The 17,590-nt window shown below is 42.7% G+C and overlaps 1 protein-coding gene across 1 annotated transcript in view; it reads right to left on the bottom strand.

Moving 5' to 3' along the window:
* Positions 1–16,233, bottom strand: part of LOC102276607 (inhibitor of carbonic anhydrase) — a 45,535-nt gene extending 29,302 nt beyond the window's left edge. Inside the window, 5 exon segments of the mRNA XM_070376086.1 lie at positions 264–411; positions 1,600–1,761; positions 2,563–2,671; positions 5,595–5,767; positions 16,113–16,233. Of these exon segments, the coding sequence (XP_070232187.1) occupies positions 264–411; positions 1,600–1,761; positions 2,563–2,671; positions 5,595–5,767; positions 16,113–16,155 (635 nt within the window). The 5' untranslated portion in view covers positions 16,156–16,233.
* Positions 16,234–17,590: the final 1,357 nt, after the last annotated feature.

Genomic DNA, 17,590 nt, shown 5'->3' with positions numbered 1-17,590 from the left:
TTGGCCTGGCTGCGTGCTCAAGCCTGTGTCTATGGATCCCAGAGGCCTCCCTGGTCCAGACTCCAGGCTCTGGGTAGATGAGAGCCCCCCCCCACACAGAAGACTCCTCTGTAGGACAGGCAGGAACGAGGATGTGCCGTGGGAGACAGTCAAAACCCAAGGTTTCACCAGGACACTTGAGGTTATCCGGGGCAGGCCCCATCTATTCCCTGTTCTTCAGTTTCCCCAACATCAGAGAGAGGAGGAGAAGGGGGCCCACTCACTTGAAAGCCCCCGAGTAGCCGAAGTACGGTTCGTGGTGGGAGCAGGCACACTTGTCCATCCCTTTTCCAGCACACAGTTGGCACAGTTTGGGGAAGTTCGACTGATCCGCACAGGGGACGCAGCTGCCCTCGAAGAACTTGGCCGCTGCTGCTCAACACAGACACATGGACTTCAGGGCATGAGCTGGTGGGGCCTCTGGGTCATGTGTGTGTGTGTGTGTGAGTGTGAGTGTGTGAGTGGCCCTATGTGAGAGCCCAGAGGTTTGAATGCATTGCTTTGGACTGTCATGAGGAAGTGGGTATGTAGAGGTGGCCAACAGTGCCTGATCCAAAGGCATGGATGGCTCATGTGTGGGCCTGGGTCTCCAGAACTTCCCAGTGTATCCACTGCGGGGCTCAAAAGCTGCTGAGCTGCACCAAACCAGGCGGCTCCAGTTCTCCTCACCTGGCTCAATCACCAACATGGAGGCTCGGGAATGGTGGTGGGGAGCACAGAAATCTGAACACTCAGGAACCCCAACAGTCCTTCCTTATCTCAGGAAATAGTCCCACCCACTCTTGTCCTTTTCTGATCATGGCCCATGGTGGCTCACGGGAATCCCTCTTCCAAGAATTCATGGGAGGGGGCTGCATTCACTTGCTTCATGTGAGTGGGTGTGCCAACATAACCACCCAGACAGACGTCCAACAACTCAAGGCAAGATGGAACCCCAAGAAAACATAGCCAGAGCTGTGGCCCAGGTTGCAGCACCCCATCTGACCTCTGCAGCTCAAAACACAAGTGAAACATGAATGTTGCAGAGCTGGCAGGGCTCAAAAAGAAACACTTTTGCAAAGTGCAGAAAATCTGGTTATCTTTCGGGCGCGAAAAGGCACCCTCGGTTCACCCTGGCTCATCATAACTGAGCTCTGGTCCACTCATCTCCTCTCGCCTTCACCCCCAGCCCTCACCCAAGGCACTGCGGCCCGACTGCTGGTGGTGTGGTGGTCACCCTTAGAGAGTCTTCCTGGGCAGCTGGAAGGGAGCTCCTCTTTCTCCTGAGCCTCCACCATGGCCCTTGTCAAACCCCACTGCTGGGATACCATGGATGTGGGGCTGCCAGGAGCTCAGAGACAGGGTCTCTTTGGCTGAAGGAAGGGAAGTCCCAGCTGCCAGTCACAAGGGTCACTGGTATGGCAAGCCCAGGCAGTACATGTTTAAAGCAGGTTGTCCTCACCCCATCTTGGATTTCACGAAACCCGTATACCTGGCAGTGATTGTAAGGCCCCAATACAATCCGTGTGGGTCCCAGCAGTAGGAACCCTGCCAGAGGGCACCCCACCCTGGCCAGCTTACCTTCTTGGGACCAGTCAGAGGGAAGAAGCATCCTCATGGGGATGTTCCACCCAGCAGACCACCCCAGGCCTGTGTGGCAGGACTTCTTGCCCTGGAGCTGATTCAGCTGGAAGTTGCTGCCCTTCTTCACCACAGCTACGACATAATGGTGAGTCTGTGGATCTGCAAAGCAGCAGAGAAAGAAGGGCCGAGGCAAGATGTCGCATCATTGCTACTAATCTTCCAGAGTGTGTGCAGTGGAGCCTGGGGGATTCTAGGACCTGCAGCACCTTCTGGTTAACAGGTAGAAAAGGAAAGGGAAAGGCCCCTGATTGACAGAAGAAAGCAAACTGTCCCTTTTCAAGGCAATAGGCTGGAGGACCTACAGCTCCCAGTCACCGTGATGTTACTGCTTCTCCCCTTCTCTGCTCCTCTGTCTGCAGCACAGACACGAAGGTGAAGGTGTGGGAGGAAGGTACACAGGGCATCTGAAGATTTTACTGGGGCCTTCAAGTTGGACTCAGGTTGAGGCAGGCTGTGCTCCTGCACACACTGGCAACGTTTATGGACAAGTAGGACCGGCACCTCATTCTTCAGCTCCTTAAAGTCCCTTCTCACAACATTCACTGCCCACATTCTCTAGCACCTGCAGGGGACTTGGCAAAAGGAGAGCCTGTCCTGGGATATGCGTCTCCAGAGAGGCGTCCCGTTGATGCAATCCCACTGAGTGGGCGTGGACTCCAGACAGCACATCCCCTCTCACTCAGCAGCACCCAGCAGCATTCCCATCAGGAGGCTTAAAGTCCACAGTTTCCCAGAAAGAGCCAAGCTTCTAGCCCCCACAGGTCAGCGCTGGGGACAGCCTTCCACAGTACAAAGAACCCCAGCAACTTGTTCCCTGCAAGTGTAATACCGACAGAGTCCTTGCCTCCCCCCACAGCAGCTGTGTCAGGACAGAGACCTGGGTCTCCATGAGGGACGCACCATCTTTTGACCCATAGAACTCTGCCACGACAGGCTTCAGGTTGTAGGGCTTCAGACCTGCCTCATAGACCAAACCGCCATCCACCATCACAGCATCTGCTTCATGTGCCTGAAAGAAGAAAGGCCAGACATGAATGAAGCCCCTCAGCTCCAAGGAAGACTCACTTAACTCTCTGCCAGGGTCACTTGTAACCCCTGGGATATTTGAACGGCTCTGATCTCCTCCACCTCCCTCATGTTGGCTCAAAAACCTTTCCCCAACCATGCTTTTAAAACTACCACCTCACAAATGCTGGAAATACTTTTTCTTCTGAGCCCTTAGCAACCATCTGACAAACCTTCTTCATTTATTGTTTGTCCTTCCCCTTGGAATGCAAGCTCCACCAAGGTGGGGATGTTAGTGTTCTGTTGTTTTATCTTAACAAAGCCCAGCACCTATTACCAGTAGAAGTACAACAGATGTTGTCAGAAACATGAGTGAATGAATCAGAATATTTCCATCCATGTTGCTGTTGCTCAGTCACTAAGTCGTGTCTGACTCTGTGATCCCATGGACTGCAGCACTCCAGGCCTCCCTGTACCTCACTGTCTCCCAGAGTTTGCCCAAGTTCATGTCCATTGAGTAGGTGATGCTGTCCAGCCATCTCATCCTCTGTCGCTCTCTTCTCCATTTCCATCTGCATTTCCATCCATAAGAGTCATGTTTTACACTCTTAAGTCTGGATTGCCTCTTCAAGAATCTGTCAAGGATTCCTTCCTTCCTGAGAAAAGCAGTAACCTCACAGCCTCTTCTCAAAAATCAGGTTAGATCAATTCGCTAGCTCTTATGGAAATCTTTTTTCTTCAACTGGAGGGCATGGCAACCCACTCCAGTATTCTTGCCTGGAGAATCTCTGTGGAGAGGAGCCTGGTGGGCTACAGTCCATGGGGTCACAAAGAGTCAGACACTATTGAGCGACTAAGCATAGCACAGCTTACAAATTTATAATTTATAATGAGCATTACAGAAAATAAATAAAAGCTTGTGTGTATCTTTATGGCCCTTACAGGATCTTTCCAAATTTTTTCCAGAAATGATGTATAAATTTATAATTTATAATGCCAATAGCTGCTGCTGCTAAGTCACTTCAGTCGTGTCCGACTCTGTGTGACCCCATAAAAGGCAGCCCACCAGGCTCCCCCATCCCTGAGATTCTCCAGGCAAGAACACTGAAGTGGGTTGCCATTTCCTTCTCCAATGCATGAAAGTGAAAAGTGAAAGTGAAGTCGCTCAGTCATGTCCGACTCTTTGCGACCCCATGGACTGCAGCTCACGAGGCTCCTCCATCCATGGGATTTTCCAGGCAAGAGTACTGGAGTGGGGTGCCCTTGCCTTCTCCAATAGCAATGCATGCCAATTTCATGCAAAACTATCGGCAAGAAATGCTATCTTTTAAGAAATATTACTACATTAAAAAATATAAACTGTTACTTTAAGGATGCTTTTATTTGCATTTCTTTGATTATTAAAAAGGATGAAGACTTTTCCTTCCTCATTTATATCATCTATTAGTTGTAATTTCTGTGAGCAGCTTGTTTATAGCTTGTTATTCTTAAGCATTTCTTATAAATTTAAATGACATCTTTATATAGCTTTTAGATCACATTGCTTTGTTATAGCTGATGTGAATATACTTTTCTCTAGGCTTAGGACTTTAATTTTTTTTTTTTTGTCAGAGATTAAAAATTTTTACATTTCCAAATTTGTCTACTTTTGTGATTTATCTTGTTATATCTAGCTACATTAGTCAAATTGAATCAAGCTAGGAGTTTGTTTTGGTAAATGTATTAAAAATCTCAGTTGATTTTATTTCTAAATGGCTATCCAATTGTCCAGCTAAAGATTCCTTTCTTAGTCTTTTCTTTGGAAAGTTTGCCTTGTCACACAGTATCTAAATCTATGTGGATCTAGCCATTAAGTCTGGAACCCAATGCCGTAGTGGTGGACACTCATAGTTTGCATCTACATCATATCATGTGGATAATTAGCTATTTTTAGAAAGCTGGAAATATGTCTAAATCTTGTTCTCTTCCAGGTCTTCTACATCTGTACAAGGACCTTGTTCTTTGCAACACTGTTATTAAATATGTTATAGTTTCAGACAGGCCTCAGCTACTCCCCTGCTCATTTTATTTTTCACAATACTATTTTATATTCTCATCCACACTTAAGAATTACAAAGTTATTTTATTGACTTAAAATTTTTTTAATATTATTTTTATAAAATTATATTAAGTTGATGAATCAACTTTGGGAGAATATGCAAATATATGAAGTTTAGTCTTCCTATCTGGGAATATGGCATATGTTTTAATTTATTAATAATATTGTTCATTTATCTCAGGCTCTTGTATTATATTTCTTGTATTCCTGCAGATCTCTCATATAACTTTTTTCCCTGAAACATTTTTCTGTGTATCATCTTACATGTAAATAAGATCATAATTTGGGGTTCTTTTTCCCCAACTAGTGACCACTGACAGTTAAAATGACATTAAATTGTGATACATTTATCTTTTACCAAAGTACTTTTCTCATTAATAATTATAGTAATATTTCTATTGATTTCATTATACTTTATAGGCATGTAAGCATCTGAACATATTGACAGTTTGTTTGTTTCTATCATTTTATATCATTGCATTACTAGGAAATTCCAAAAACAATATTAAGTAATAACAGTAACACTAAAACTTCTTGTTTATTTCTGAGTATTTATATATTTCTCTTCCAGTACAAATCTGGCTTTGCTTTACTATGGGCGTTTTCAATGAATCCTTATCTATCAGTTGTTTAAATATTATCATTATCGCTGTTTTCACTATTAATGAATGTTGAGCACCTATATTTTCATCTACACACAGTCCCTGTACTTTCAAGTCTAGTTCCTTTGGGGAGAAAATTGTTCTAGAGCAATAAACTATAGCAAGCACAGAAAAAGAACAAGAAAGTATGGATTTCCTCCCACTCTTCTGTGACAGTAGTGACTTACCGCAATGGCCCCGATGCAATCAAGGTAAGAGGTTCTCTTCACACAGGTGACATGAGGACCTTCCACTGAAAGGACTTTTTTCATATTGTCGTGGAAACTGTAGCACTTACTCGCCTCAAGATTCGAGACAGTGCACCATCTCACAGTTCTCTCAGGGACAGCCAGACACAGCCCTAGGGAAGGGAGGCCAGATGTGTAAGGGAGCCATAGTACTCACAATTCTGCTGGACGGAGAGGTTAAAGACAAGGTCAAGGATTAGCTGAGAGGAATAGACACAAATTGGACTGGCTGTCTGGTAGCTCCCATTTCTCTGACTGTACCTTTCCCTTTGGAAATAAAAAAGCCAAAAGCATCCTCAAAAAGTTACATATAGAATTACTATATGACCCACTCATACTTTTGGGTATCAGTATATACCCAAAAGGATTGAAAACAGGATTGAATACTCCTGAGAAATCTGTATGCAGGTCAAGAAGCAACAGTTAGAACTGGACATGGAACAACAGACTGGTTCCAAATTGGGAAAGGAGTACATCAAGGCTGTATATTATCACCCTGCTTATTTAACTTCTATGCAGAGCACATCATGCGAAATGTTGGGCTGCAAGAAACACAAGCTGGAATCAAGATTGCCAGGAGAATTAACAATAACCTCAGATTTGCAGATTGAAGAGGAACTGAAGAGTCTCTTGATAAAAGTGAAAGAGGAGAGTGAAAAAGTTGGCTTAAAACTCAACATTCAGAAAACAAAGATCATGTTTTTGTTCTTTTGCCATGTTTTGTTCTTTTGCCATGAAATGGTCCCATCATTTCATGGCAAATAGATGGGGAAACAATGGAAACAGTGAGAGACTTTATTTTCTTGGGCTCCAAAATCATTGCAAATGGTGACTTGCAGCCATGAAGTTAAAAGATGCTTGCTTCTTGGAAGAAAAGCTATGACAAACCTGGACAGCATATTAAAAAGCACAGACATTACTTTGCCAACAAAGGCCCATCTAGCCAAAGGTTTGGTTTTTCCAGTAATCATGTATGGATGTGAGAGTTGGACTATAAAGAAAACTGAGCACCGAAGAATTGATGCTTTTGAACTGTGGTATTGGAGAAGACTCTTGAGATTCCCTTGGACTGCAAGAAGATCCAACCAGTCCATCCTAAAGGAAATCAGTCCTGAATATTCACTGGAAGGATTGATGCTGAAACTGAAACTCCAATCCTTTGGCCACCTGATACGAAGAACTGACTCATTTGAAAAGACCCTGATGCTGGGAAAGATTGAAGGCAAGAAGAGAAGGGGAGGACAGAGGATGAGATGGTTGGATGGCATCACCAACTTGATGGACATGAGCTTGAGCAAGTTCCAGGAATTGGTTATGGACAGGGAAGCCTGGAGTGCTGCAGGCCACGGGCTCTCAAACAGTCAGACACGACTGAGAGACTGAACTGAATTGACTCAAATACATATACACAAATATTCATAGCAGCACTTTTTGCAATGGTCAAAAAAGGTGGGAACAACCCAAATGTATAGCAAGGAATGACTCGATAAGCAATATATAGTATATCCATACAATGGAATGTAATCTACCATAAAAAGAATAAAGCAATGCTACAGCATTGATAAAACTGAAAAATAATATATTAAATGAAAGAAGTCAGACACAAGTGGCTACACATTATATCATTCAGTTTATGTGAAATATCCCGAATAAGTAAATCTATCGAGACGCAAACTGGTGATGGCCAGGGGCTGGGGGAGAGGAGGATGACTACAGGGTAGTCTCTTGGGTGATGGAACCATGCTGGAACCGGCTAAAGGTGGCATCTGTATAACCTTGTGAATACTGAATACTACTCAATCTATACTTTTATTTACTCACTAAATATTTGCTTATTTATTTGGCTGCACCAAGTCTTGGTTGTGGCACACAGGATCTCTAGTTGCTGCATGCAAACTCTCAGTTGTGGCATGTCAGACTTAGTTCCCTGACCAGGGATCGAACCTGGGCCCCCTGCATTGAAAGTGCAGAATCTTAGCCCCTGACTCACCAGGGACTTCAGGGAAGTCCCTGAATTGCATACTTTTAAATTACTAATTTTGTGTTAGTGAATTTCACCTCAAAAAATCTTATGGAAGGGAAGTTGGAACCTGAGTCTGTCTTGACGTTGCATACTTCAACCTTCCACGGTAGCAACTGCTGGGGCATTAAAATCAGTGTCGGTTCATTTCACTAGCCCACTGCTGCTGCTGCTGCTGCTAAGTCACTTCAGTGTTGTAAATAGTGTTGACAGTATTATGAAAGCAAAATGCTGTTTACAAATTTGCAGTATTTGGGCAAAATGTCAACTTAGTTGAAATCCAGATGAGAGTAACAGCAGTCACAGCTACCAGTTTTTGAGGAGGCCCTGTGCGTCAGGCAGTCAGCCACACTCACAACCCTCCTTGAACTCCTGCAACTGTCTTGCCAGTTAAATACTGATGTTCCCGTTTTGCAGATGAGTTTAAGCAAGCAAACAAAAAAACCTATCAGAGACTAGAAATGAAGCTAATCCTTGAAACCCCCAGGTCTGTTTGACTCCAAAACCTGTATTGCTCTTTAACTGCCTATAAGTAGGAAATATAAAAATAAATGGGGCAAGCGATATCAAATTTCACTCAGAGAAATCTGTACCAAAGACAGGAAGTGACAAATGGAGTGCTTCAGCTTTGTTTGAACAGGCCCATTTGATAGCAGCCACCCAGGCTAGGAGAGCCATGAAAGAGTGGAGCTGTTGGGCCACGTGCCCTTATGCAGAATAGACGTGTGCAGAGTAATAACTCACGTTGCATTTTGAGCCTTTCAAAGCATGCTTACCCTGCTTGCCAATGCATATTCTTAAAACGTTCTGCTCTTGGAAATAACTGGTAACCATGGAGACAATACAACTCTATAAATGAAAATAGCTTTGTAAGTAGATTAAGTTACACAAAGAGCTACTGTATACAATGGCAGTTTTTTTCTTTTTCAAAAGTATATACTTACTGTGAAAGCTTCTTCGGAAGGTCTGTATTTTCCATCACTTTTGCTTATGTTCCAATAATTAAAGCTGCAGCTTTTGCACTACTGATGTTTTTAAATTATTTTTTTTACTGAATGAAAGATTCAGTGCTTTACAATTTTCCAAAATATCACACAGTTGACTTCATACAATCCTATAATAATCTTTTTTCCCTCTCCTACTTCTATATTACCCCTCACTCCTTCCCTCTCCCCAGTGATAGCCATGGTTCATTCAGTGTGAATATAAAATAGGGTGAATGATATTTGCGTAGTTAGGGAAAAGCTAAAACCTTGACAAAAACATGGTACTAAAACAGGGAACTAAGCGAAACAAACAAAACACAAAACAAAAAAATTAAGCCAGATAGACTTCTGTTTCCACCTATGACAGATAACTGATACGGGACTTGCCCTGGCACTTTAAACAACTGAAACAAACAAACAAACAAACAAACAAGACCCTGGGAAAACACATATGAAAAAAAAATTTTTTTTAAACACTGGGAAACAGGCAGTTCATAATTATGATCCCTGAGAGTAGGGAAACAAATAAGGTAAGCCCTGAAATCACTCTAGCTTTCTTCCTGGACAAAATGTCCAGACGGCAGGGCAGAAAGGAGGAAACAGTCTGATGGTCATTCTAAGCTGAGGAGCCAGAGATCGTAGCTTGGCAAGGCAGAGGCAAATAAGAATGTGCAGCATAGGGCACCAAAGAGCAGGGAGTACAAAAAGAGAGGAGAAAGAGAGAGAAGTAGAGATCCAGGATTTTCACACCCTGGAGATTCCGGCTAATTATCAATCTGATCATTGTGGAGGCCAGGCAAGGACAACTGCTAGGGAAAAAAAAAATTAATGGGGACCTTAAACCAAGCATTTCACAGAGTTCAAATAGGGTTAAAAATCATCTGAGTTCACACCATTCAGAGTGGAGAAAATCTTATTGAGTAAATAGTACATTTTTGAAAGATTCCAGAAGTAAGCTAAACTAGATCTAGAAAGAAAGGTAATCTAGACACAGCCTAAACATCTTGAAAACTAATCATTAACATTAAGCTGATCTGAAGACATTACGAGTGCCTGCCAGAAAAAAGGTTGACACCCCTTAAATTAAAAACAAATCCAGTAATCAGTAAGGTAAAATTCACCGTGTCTAGCAACCAATAAAATTAATACACACGTGAAGGTGCAGGAAAATGTAAACCATAACCAGGAGGAAAATCAGCCAATAGAATCAGACCCAGCAGTGAAAGAGATGAGGAAATTAACAGAAAATAACTTTAGAACAGCTATTTTAAATGTTGAAAGTATGCTCAGAGATTTTTTTTAAGCACGAACATCAGTGCTGCCAGGGGATGTGGCACTTCCTTTCTGCTCTCACGCTAGTCCTGGTGTCACCACGTGCACCCTAAGCACGCAGAATGATGCCAGCACGTCTGAGGACCTGTACTTGCCATGGAAATGCTCCACCAGCAACTGTAACATCAGTACCAAAGACCATCCAGATGAACCTGGCCAAGGCTGACAAAATGACAGGCAGGTTCGAAGGCCAGTTTAAAACTGAGGCTATCTGTGGGGCCATTCACAGGATGGGAGAGTCAGATGACCAGTCAAGGCTTATGGCATCGTGTAAAAGAACTTCTGACTGGAGAGGATCATGGAAATGTGAAATATTTTTCATAACTAGTGACCTCCTCAGAAAAGAAAAACATGAGCATAATGAAGATACAAATGTAAGATGTAAAGAGCCAAAAAGAATTGCTAGAGATAGAAAAGCTGAAATGAAAATTCCACTGGGTGGGATTAACAGATACTACAGAAGAAAAAAGATGATCTGGACGACATTATTAGAAACTATCCAAAATGAAGCAGAGAGAAAAAAGATTGAAAAACAAATGATCTGAGCCTCAGTGATTTATCATATAGGATAAAGTGATCCAAATACGTGTAACTGGAGTCCAGGATAAAAATGGAGGGGAGGGGAAAGAAAAAATATGGGAAGAAATATTCAGTCAGAACATTTCCTAATATTATGAAAACTACAAACTCACAGTTCTGAAGCAACCAGAGAAAAGAGGCAAAATTAGGTACAGAGGAACAAGGACAATAAATATCTCAGACTTTTTGTCAGAAACCATACAAGTTAAAGACAATGGAATGGTATCACTAGAGTGCTAAAAGAAAAATAACTCACTAACTTAGAAATCTACAACCAATGAAAATAACTTTAAGAATTGAAGGAAAAAACAAACTTTTCCAGGCAAACAAATGTTGAGAGGATTTGGGTTCAGCAAACTTGCACTACAATGAATGTTAAAGGAAGTTCCAGATCCAGGTGGTTATACTGATGAATTCTATCACACACTTAAAACAGAAATCTCACCAGTGCTACACAAACTATCTTGTAAAGTAGAGGAGAAAGTAATACACCTAGAAAATATTCCTTAGAAAAAATATTCATTTTCTAAAGACAACATTAACTTGATACTAAGTCCAAACAAAGACGTTAAACACAAAGTAAACTATAGCCAAATATCCCCCATGAACACAGACACAAATACCATTTACAAAACATTAACAAATAAGAAAACATTAATAAATCAAATCCAGCCAAAATTTTTTGAGTACATGAATACACACACACACACATACACACAAACACACACACATATTTATCCCTTACCCAGGAATGAAAAGTTGAATTAAAGTGCAAAAATTAATCAGTATAGTTCACCATATGACAGAATAAAACAGAAAAATCCATATGATAATCTCAAAAGAACAGAAAAGGTACTAGCCAATTCAAAATTCCAAAGTAAGGATAGAAAGAAATGTCCTCAACCTGATAAAGAGCATATACAAAAAAAAAAATCACACTTACTGTCATACATAATAGTGAAAGACTGAGTGCTTTCCCTTTCAGGTCAGAAACAAGTCAAAGATAGACATTCTCATCACTTCCAACAGTGTAATAGAGGTCTTAATCATTTTAACAAAGCTCAAGAGAGAAACAAAAGGTACACAGATTGGAAAAGAAGATACAAAATTGTCTATGTTCATAGATAACATGTTTCTCTACAAAGAAAACTTGGAATAAATGAGTTTAGGAAGATCATCAGATTTGAGGTCAATATACTAAAATCAACTGGATCTCTATAATGCTAAAAAGATAAAAACTACAAAAATGAAACTTTAAAAATACTACTTACAATGACATATCTAGAGACGAGTTCAACAAATTATGAATAAGACCTGTACACGAAAACTACAAACTATTCCCAAGATAAATGAAAGAAGACCTAAATAAATAGATATAGAATGTTCATGGATTAGAAAACTCAATATTAAGATGTCAACTCTCCTCAAAATAATGTATAAATGCTATCCCAATAAAAATCCAAACCTAATCTTGCTTTTTATAGAAATTGATAATCTGATTCAAAACTGTGTTTGGATATGCAAAATACCTAGATGGCCAAACCGACACTGAAGTAGCACAATAGAGCCAGAGGATTTATACTATCTGATTTCCAGACTGACTATAAAGTTACAGTAATCAAGGCAGTATGATCTTGTCATAAGGAGACACTAAAGCTTAATGTAACAGGACAGTCTAGAAATTGACCCATATAGAGGCAGTAGGTCTTCCCTGTAGCTCAAAAGGTAAAGAATCTGCCTGCAATGCAGGAGACCCAGGTTTGTTTCCTGGGTCAGGAAGATATTCTGGAGAAGGGAATAGCAATCCACTCCAGTATTCTTGCCTGGAGCATCCCATGGAAAGAGGAGCCTGTTGGACTACAGTCCATGGGATCAAAAAGAGTCAGACTCAACTGAGCAACTAAAACTACTACTATACTATAACACTACTACTATTATAGAGGCAATAGATTTTCAACAAAGCTGTCAAGGTAATTCAGTGACGAAAGGATACTCTTTTCAAAAACAAGTCCTGGAAAAACCAGATATCCATATGAGAAACATGAATCACAACTCTTTCTTTACACCACACACAAAAATTAACTAAAAATGCATCATAAACCAAAATACAAAACCTGAAGCTATAAAACTTCTAAAATAAAACAAAGAGGAAAATACTTCAACTTGTGGGGCTAGCCAGTTATATTTTTAGAGACGACACAAAACATAATAACAGAAAATAAAAATTAGGTAAGTGAACCTGGTCAAAATGTAAGACATTTGCTCTTCAGAAGAAATCATTTAGAAAATGGAAAGCTAAGCCACAAATTTGGTAAATAATTGTAATACATCTATCCCTGCTGGCTCAGACAGTAAAGAATCTACCTACACGTGGAAGACACAGGTTCGATCCCTGGATTGGGAAGATCCCCCGAATGGCTACCCACTCCAGTATTCTTGCCTGGAGAATTCCACGACAGAGGAGCGTAGTGGGCTACAGTCCATGGGGTCACAAAGAGTTGGAAATGACTGAGTAATGTGTAAGTAAAGTGTAAGTAATACACTTTATCTGACCAAGGATTTGCATCTAGAAAATATAAAGGGCTTTTTAACTCAAGAAGTCAAATAATCCAGTTGAAAAATAGGGAAATATTTGTACAGATACTTTATAAAAGAAGATATACAAAAATATCTTCAATATTATTACTCTTCAGAGAAATGCAATTTAAAACCATTGTGAGCTACCACACATATCTATTAGAAAGGCTAACTGTGAAAATACCGACAACACCAAGTGTTAGCAGGATGTAGAGCAACTGAAAGTCTCATATTGCTGGTAGGAATGTAAAGTGGTACAACTACTCAAAAAAAAATTGACATTTTCTTAACAAGTTAAAGATACACTTACTATTATGACCCAGTAATGCTACTCTTAAATATTCACCCAAAAGAAATAAAAACATATGTCCACCCAAAGACTTGGATACCAATAGTCAAAGCAGCTTTAGTCGTAATACCCCCAATCTGAAGACAATCTAAACACCCACTAAGAAGCTAGTGGAAAACAAACTGTAGCAAAGACACATCGTGAAATACTACTAAGCAGTTAAAAGGAGTGAACAATGTGGATGAATTTCTAAACAATTATGCTGAATGAAATCAGCCGGACACAAAAGACTAGGTACTGTATAATTCCATTTATGTGAAATCTTAGAAAAGGAAAAACTTATCTAAAGTGGGAAAAAATGGGAATGACTAGGAAGGGATAGTGGACAGTTTGAGAGTGACAGAAATGTTCTGTGTTTTGATTGTGGTGGTAGTTATGTGGGTAGGCATATTTGTTGAAATTCATTCAACTGTATGTGTACATAAAGAAAGGTATTATATTAAATGTAAGTAAAAGTTATTTTAAAAAGAAAGAGAATGTATGTAAGCAAGCTAAGGGTCAATGGAGTCAAATAGCCTGGTGACTAGACCAGCCATCAGTAACACTCCATCAGATCATGCGACAATTTCAAGAAGGGGTACTCAGAGCCCACCTCAAATATTTCAATCTGGTAGCCCATGCTCACTGTGTGGAGAACTATCTTCCCCAGAAGAGCAAAAGATCGAGAAAGGTAGCAGCCAAGGTGGAGAGACAGGCTGTTCTGAGCCCCTGGTTCTTGGCTCTTACAAGGTTTCCTAATCACCACCCCCTCTCCACTGACAATTTTAGTTTAAGCTAGTTTGGTCGCATTCCTGTCATCTGCCACCTGAAGAATTTTTATTGGAAAAGAACACTGAGCTTTGAAGAAAGCTGGTCTCCAATTCCAGCCTTGCCCAGCACCAAGAGGGTGAAATGTTGGGGTGGGGTGGGCAGAGGACAGAGGAGAGGCAGCTCTTGCCTCTGTTTAGTAAACACAGAGCTGACTGGGAGAGTGAACTCTTAGTCAGTGCCTGACACTGCCAGGAGAAGGATGGAGGAAGAACAAACAACACAAGCACTGTTCAGGGAGAATGGGGAGAGACCAAGGAGCTGCACTACAGATTCCCTGTGGCCACAGTTGGACCACAGCAGCAGCAAACCGGTCAGCCCTCCTCAGCCCCTGCAGAGCTCCCTCTGTGGCCCTAGAGGGCAGCACTTGGCCAGGGAGACCCAGAAAGCACTCCTTGCATTTCCTGCCTTCTTCTGCCCAGCCCAGGTTACCCCTCCCCCCATGATAGATATGCTGCCCCAGAAATGACTTAAGACAACCTGAAACCTTGACAGAAACAGGGCTGGACAGAACCCAGTCGTTCAGCCTGGGAGGGCTTCCACCTGCATGAGCTCAGCGACTTTGTGCTGTGACCTTCCTTGCAGTTACCCAACCAAGAGCCCCTTTCATTTAAGAGCAGGATTTTTTTCCAGTGATAACTCACCTGTGCCTAAAGCGCTGCTCTTAGGCACATGACCTCATGTCACATGCACAGCAACTGTGTTTGTTGTGAAAAAGTAATTTCTACTGAACTGAAGAGTAAATTAGTTCAGAGAGGACAAGGGACCACTCAGAGTCACATGGCACTGAGTGGTCGCTGGATCTCATTCTAGGGTGGGTGTTTGTCCCCTATATTTCTCCACCTCTCTAGTGTATACTAGGCATGGGAGGCATTGTATGTTCAGAGCAGGAAATGTCCTTCTGGTTAGATACTTGACAAGATTACCTCATGTGCTTCAGCCCCTCATTCCCCCAGTCTGTGAGTCCTGGGAGAAAAAAATCCATTCTCTCCTCTGACCCTGTTTCCTCCCCTCTAAATGGGATGAACAGCCTTCAGGCAAGGGGTCACGAACATTTTCCATAATTGTCTACCGAGGCAATGACTAGCTTTGTGAGCCATACAGTCTCTGTGGCAACTACTCAACTCTGCCTTAAAACCTGAAAGCAGCTATTGTTGTTGTTGTCATTGTTTAGTCACTGAGTCAGGTCTGACTCTGCCACTCTATGGACTGTACCCAGGTTCTTCTGTCCATGGGATTTTCCCCACAAGAATACTGGAGTGGGTTGCCATTTCCTCCTCCAGGGGAGTCTTCCCCACCCGGAAATCAAGCCTGCATATCCTGCATTGGCAGGAGAATTCTTTACCACTGAGCCACCTGGGAAGCCTGAAAGCAGCCGTGGATAGTATTTAACTGAATGAGCCTGATCCTGTTGCAGTGAAGTGTTATTTATGGATGCTGACGTTTGAATTTTATTTAATTGTCATGTGTCAAAACTATTTTTCTTTTTGTTTTCTTCCACCCATGTGAAGATGTAAAACCCATTCTTAGCTCAGTCTGCTGTATATAGGCGGCTGGAGGAATTTGGCCGGCTGGTCATAGTTTGTGAACTCCTGTCCTAGGCTATAGGGTTTCTTCAACAGCGACTGCCTGTCAGGTGTACTGATGCACCTCCGGGGTGGAAGGCACTTTGCGGCCAGCCAGACTCTGGGCTACTTCGAAGCCGCTGTAGCCCAGGCAGTGTAGCGTCCCGCCGTGGCTGACCCTCTGCTGGTACCCAGTCCCCATCCTAGGGGGCCGCCCTCACCCAGCTTCCAGCGCGCACTCACCCAGGGCGCCCGCGCACAGCAGGGAGCAGATGACGAGCCTCATTCTCCTCGGTGACGCGCGACACCTACCCGGCTCCCGGGGCCTCAACTAGCTTTACCTGTCCACGAGGGGGCGGATCCGCCTCCTCGGAAGGGTTCCCTCTTCCGGCGGATCGCCCTCGCCACACCCCCATCCCTTGCGCGGGCATTTCGCCAGCCGAGCCTCGGCTGCATCTTTGCCCAGCGCCAGGAGCTGCAAGGCTGGGTCTCCGCTCGCCAGCTAGAGGTCCGCACCCAGATATATGAGCCGCAGCAACCCCGGAGCCCGTTGGAGAGAGACACTGAGGCCCAAGGTGAGAGTGACCGCCTGGGCCCCAGGTTAGTTACTAGAATGCAGGTTCCTTGACTTCTAGACCTAGACGGCAGCTCTTGCATGGCCCTCCCTTTCGGGACTGAGGGGCAGTAGACGAAGTGAAACCTGTGGATCCCTCCTCTAGGAATGGATGTGCACACGTATATACAACATTTTGAACACAATTTTCAGGGATCCTCAGACTCTTCCTCCAAAGCGTCTCGGATGCCTACTCCGGGTCCCTCCCAGAAGCTCTCCAACCCCCAACCCCCATAAAATGGTCTCCTGCAACCCTGTCCTGAAGGCTGAGATCTGGTGAAGCGCAGGTGCAGACTGCGGAAGACTTCCTCTGGAAGTCTATGAACTCTGCCTGGGGCAAGTCTTCTGAATTTAGAGAGAATTTAAAAAACTTTTTCTTGAATGTAATAAATATAACATGAAATTTCACATGTCCCAAGTATAAAACGATGAATTATCACCAAGTGAACACAAGCGCATAACACAAGAAAAGGAACGTTAATAGGGTGGGGATGCCCCTCCTCAGTTACTTCCCATCTTCCCACAAGCGTATCCATTATCTTGACTTTTAGCAACACAGACTAATTCTGCTGATTGTTTAACTTTACAGACATAGAATCATACCATATGTACAATGTTACATCTGGCTTCTTTCACTCAAGGTTATATTTGTAAGATTCCTCTACCTTGCTGTTTATGCACAATCCCAGGCTTGGTGTTGCATCAGTTCAGTTCAGCTCAGTTCAGTCGCTCAGTCCTGTTTGATTCTTTGGAACCTCAAGGACTGTAGCACACCAACTCCCGGACCTTGCTCAGACTCATGTCCATTGAGTCCGTGATGCCATCCAATCATCTCATCCTCTGTCATTCCTTTCTCTTGCCTTCAACCTTTCCAGGATCAGGGTCTTTTCCAATGAGTCAGTTCTTCTCATCAGGTGACCAAAGTATTGGAGCTTCAGCTTCAGCATCAGTCCTTCCAATGAATATTCAGGACTGATTTCCTTTAGGATGGACTGGTTTGATCATCTTGCTGTCCGAAGGACTCTCAAGAGTCTTCTCCAACACCGTAGCTCAAAAGCATCAATTCATCAGCACTCAGCTTTCTTTATGGTCCAACTCTCACATCCAT

Source organism: Bos mutus, chromosome 1 (genome assembly GCF_027580195.1).
Source record: "Bos mutus isolate GX-2022 chromosome 1, NWIPB_WYAK_1.1, whole genome shotgun sequence".
NCBI classification, from domain to species: domain Eukaryota; kingdom Metazoa; phylum Chordata; class Mammalia; order Artiodactyla; family Bovidae; genus Bos; species Bos mutus.
This window is presented reverse-complemented; position numbering and strand designations above follow the sequence as displayed.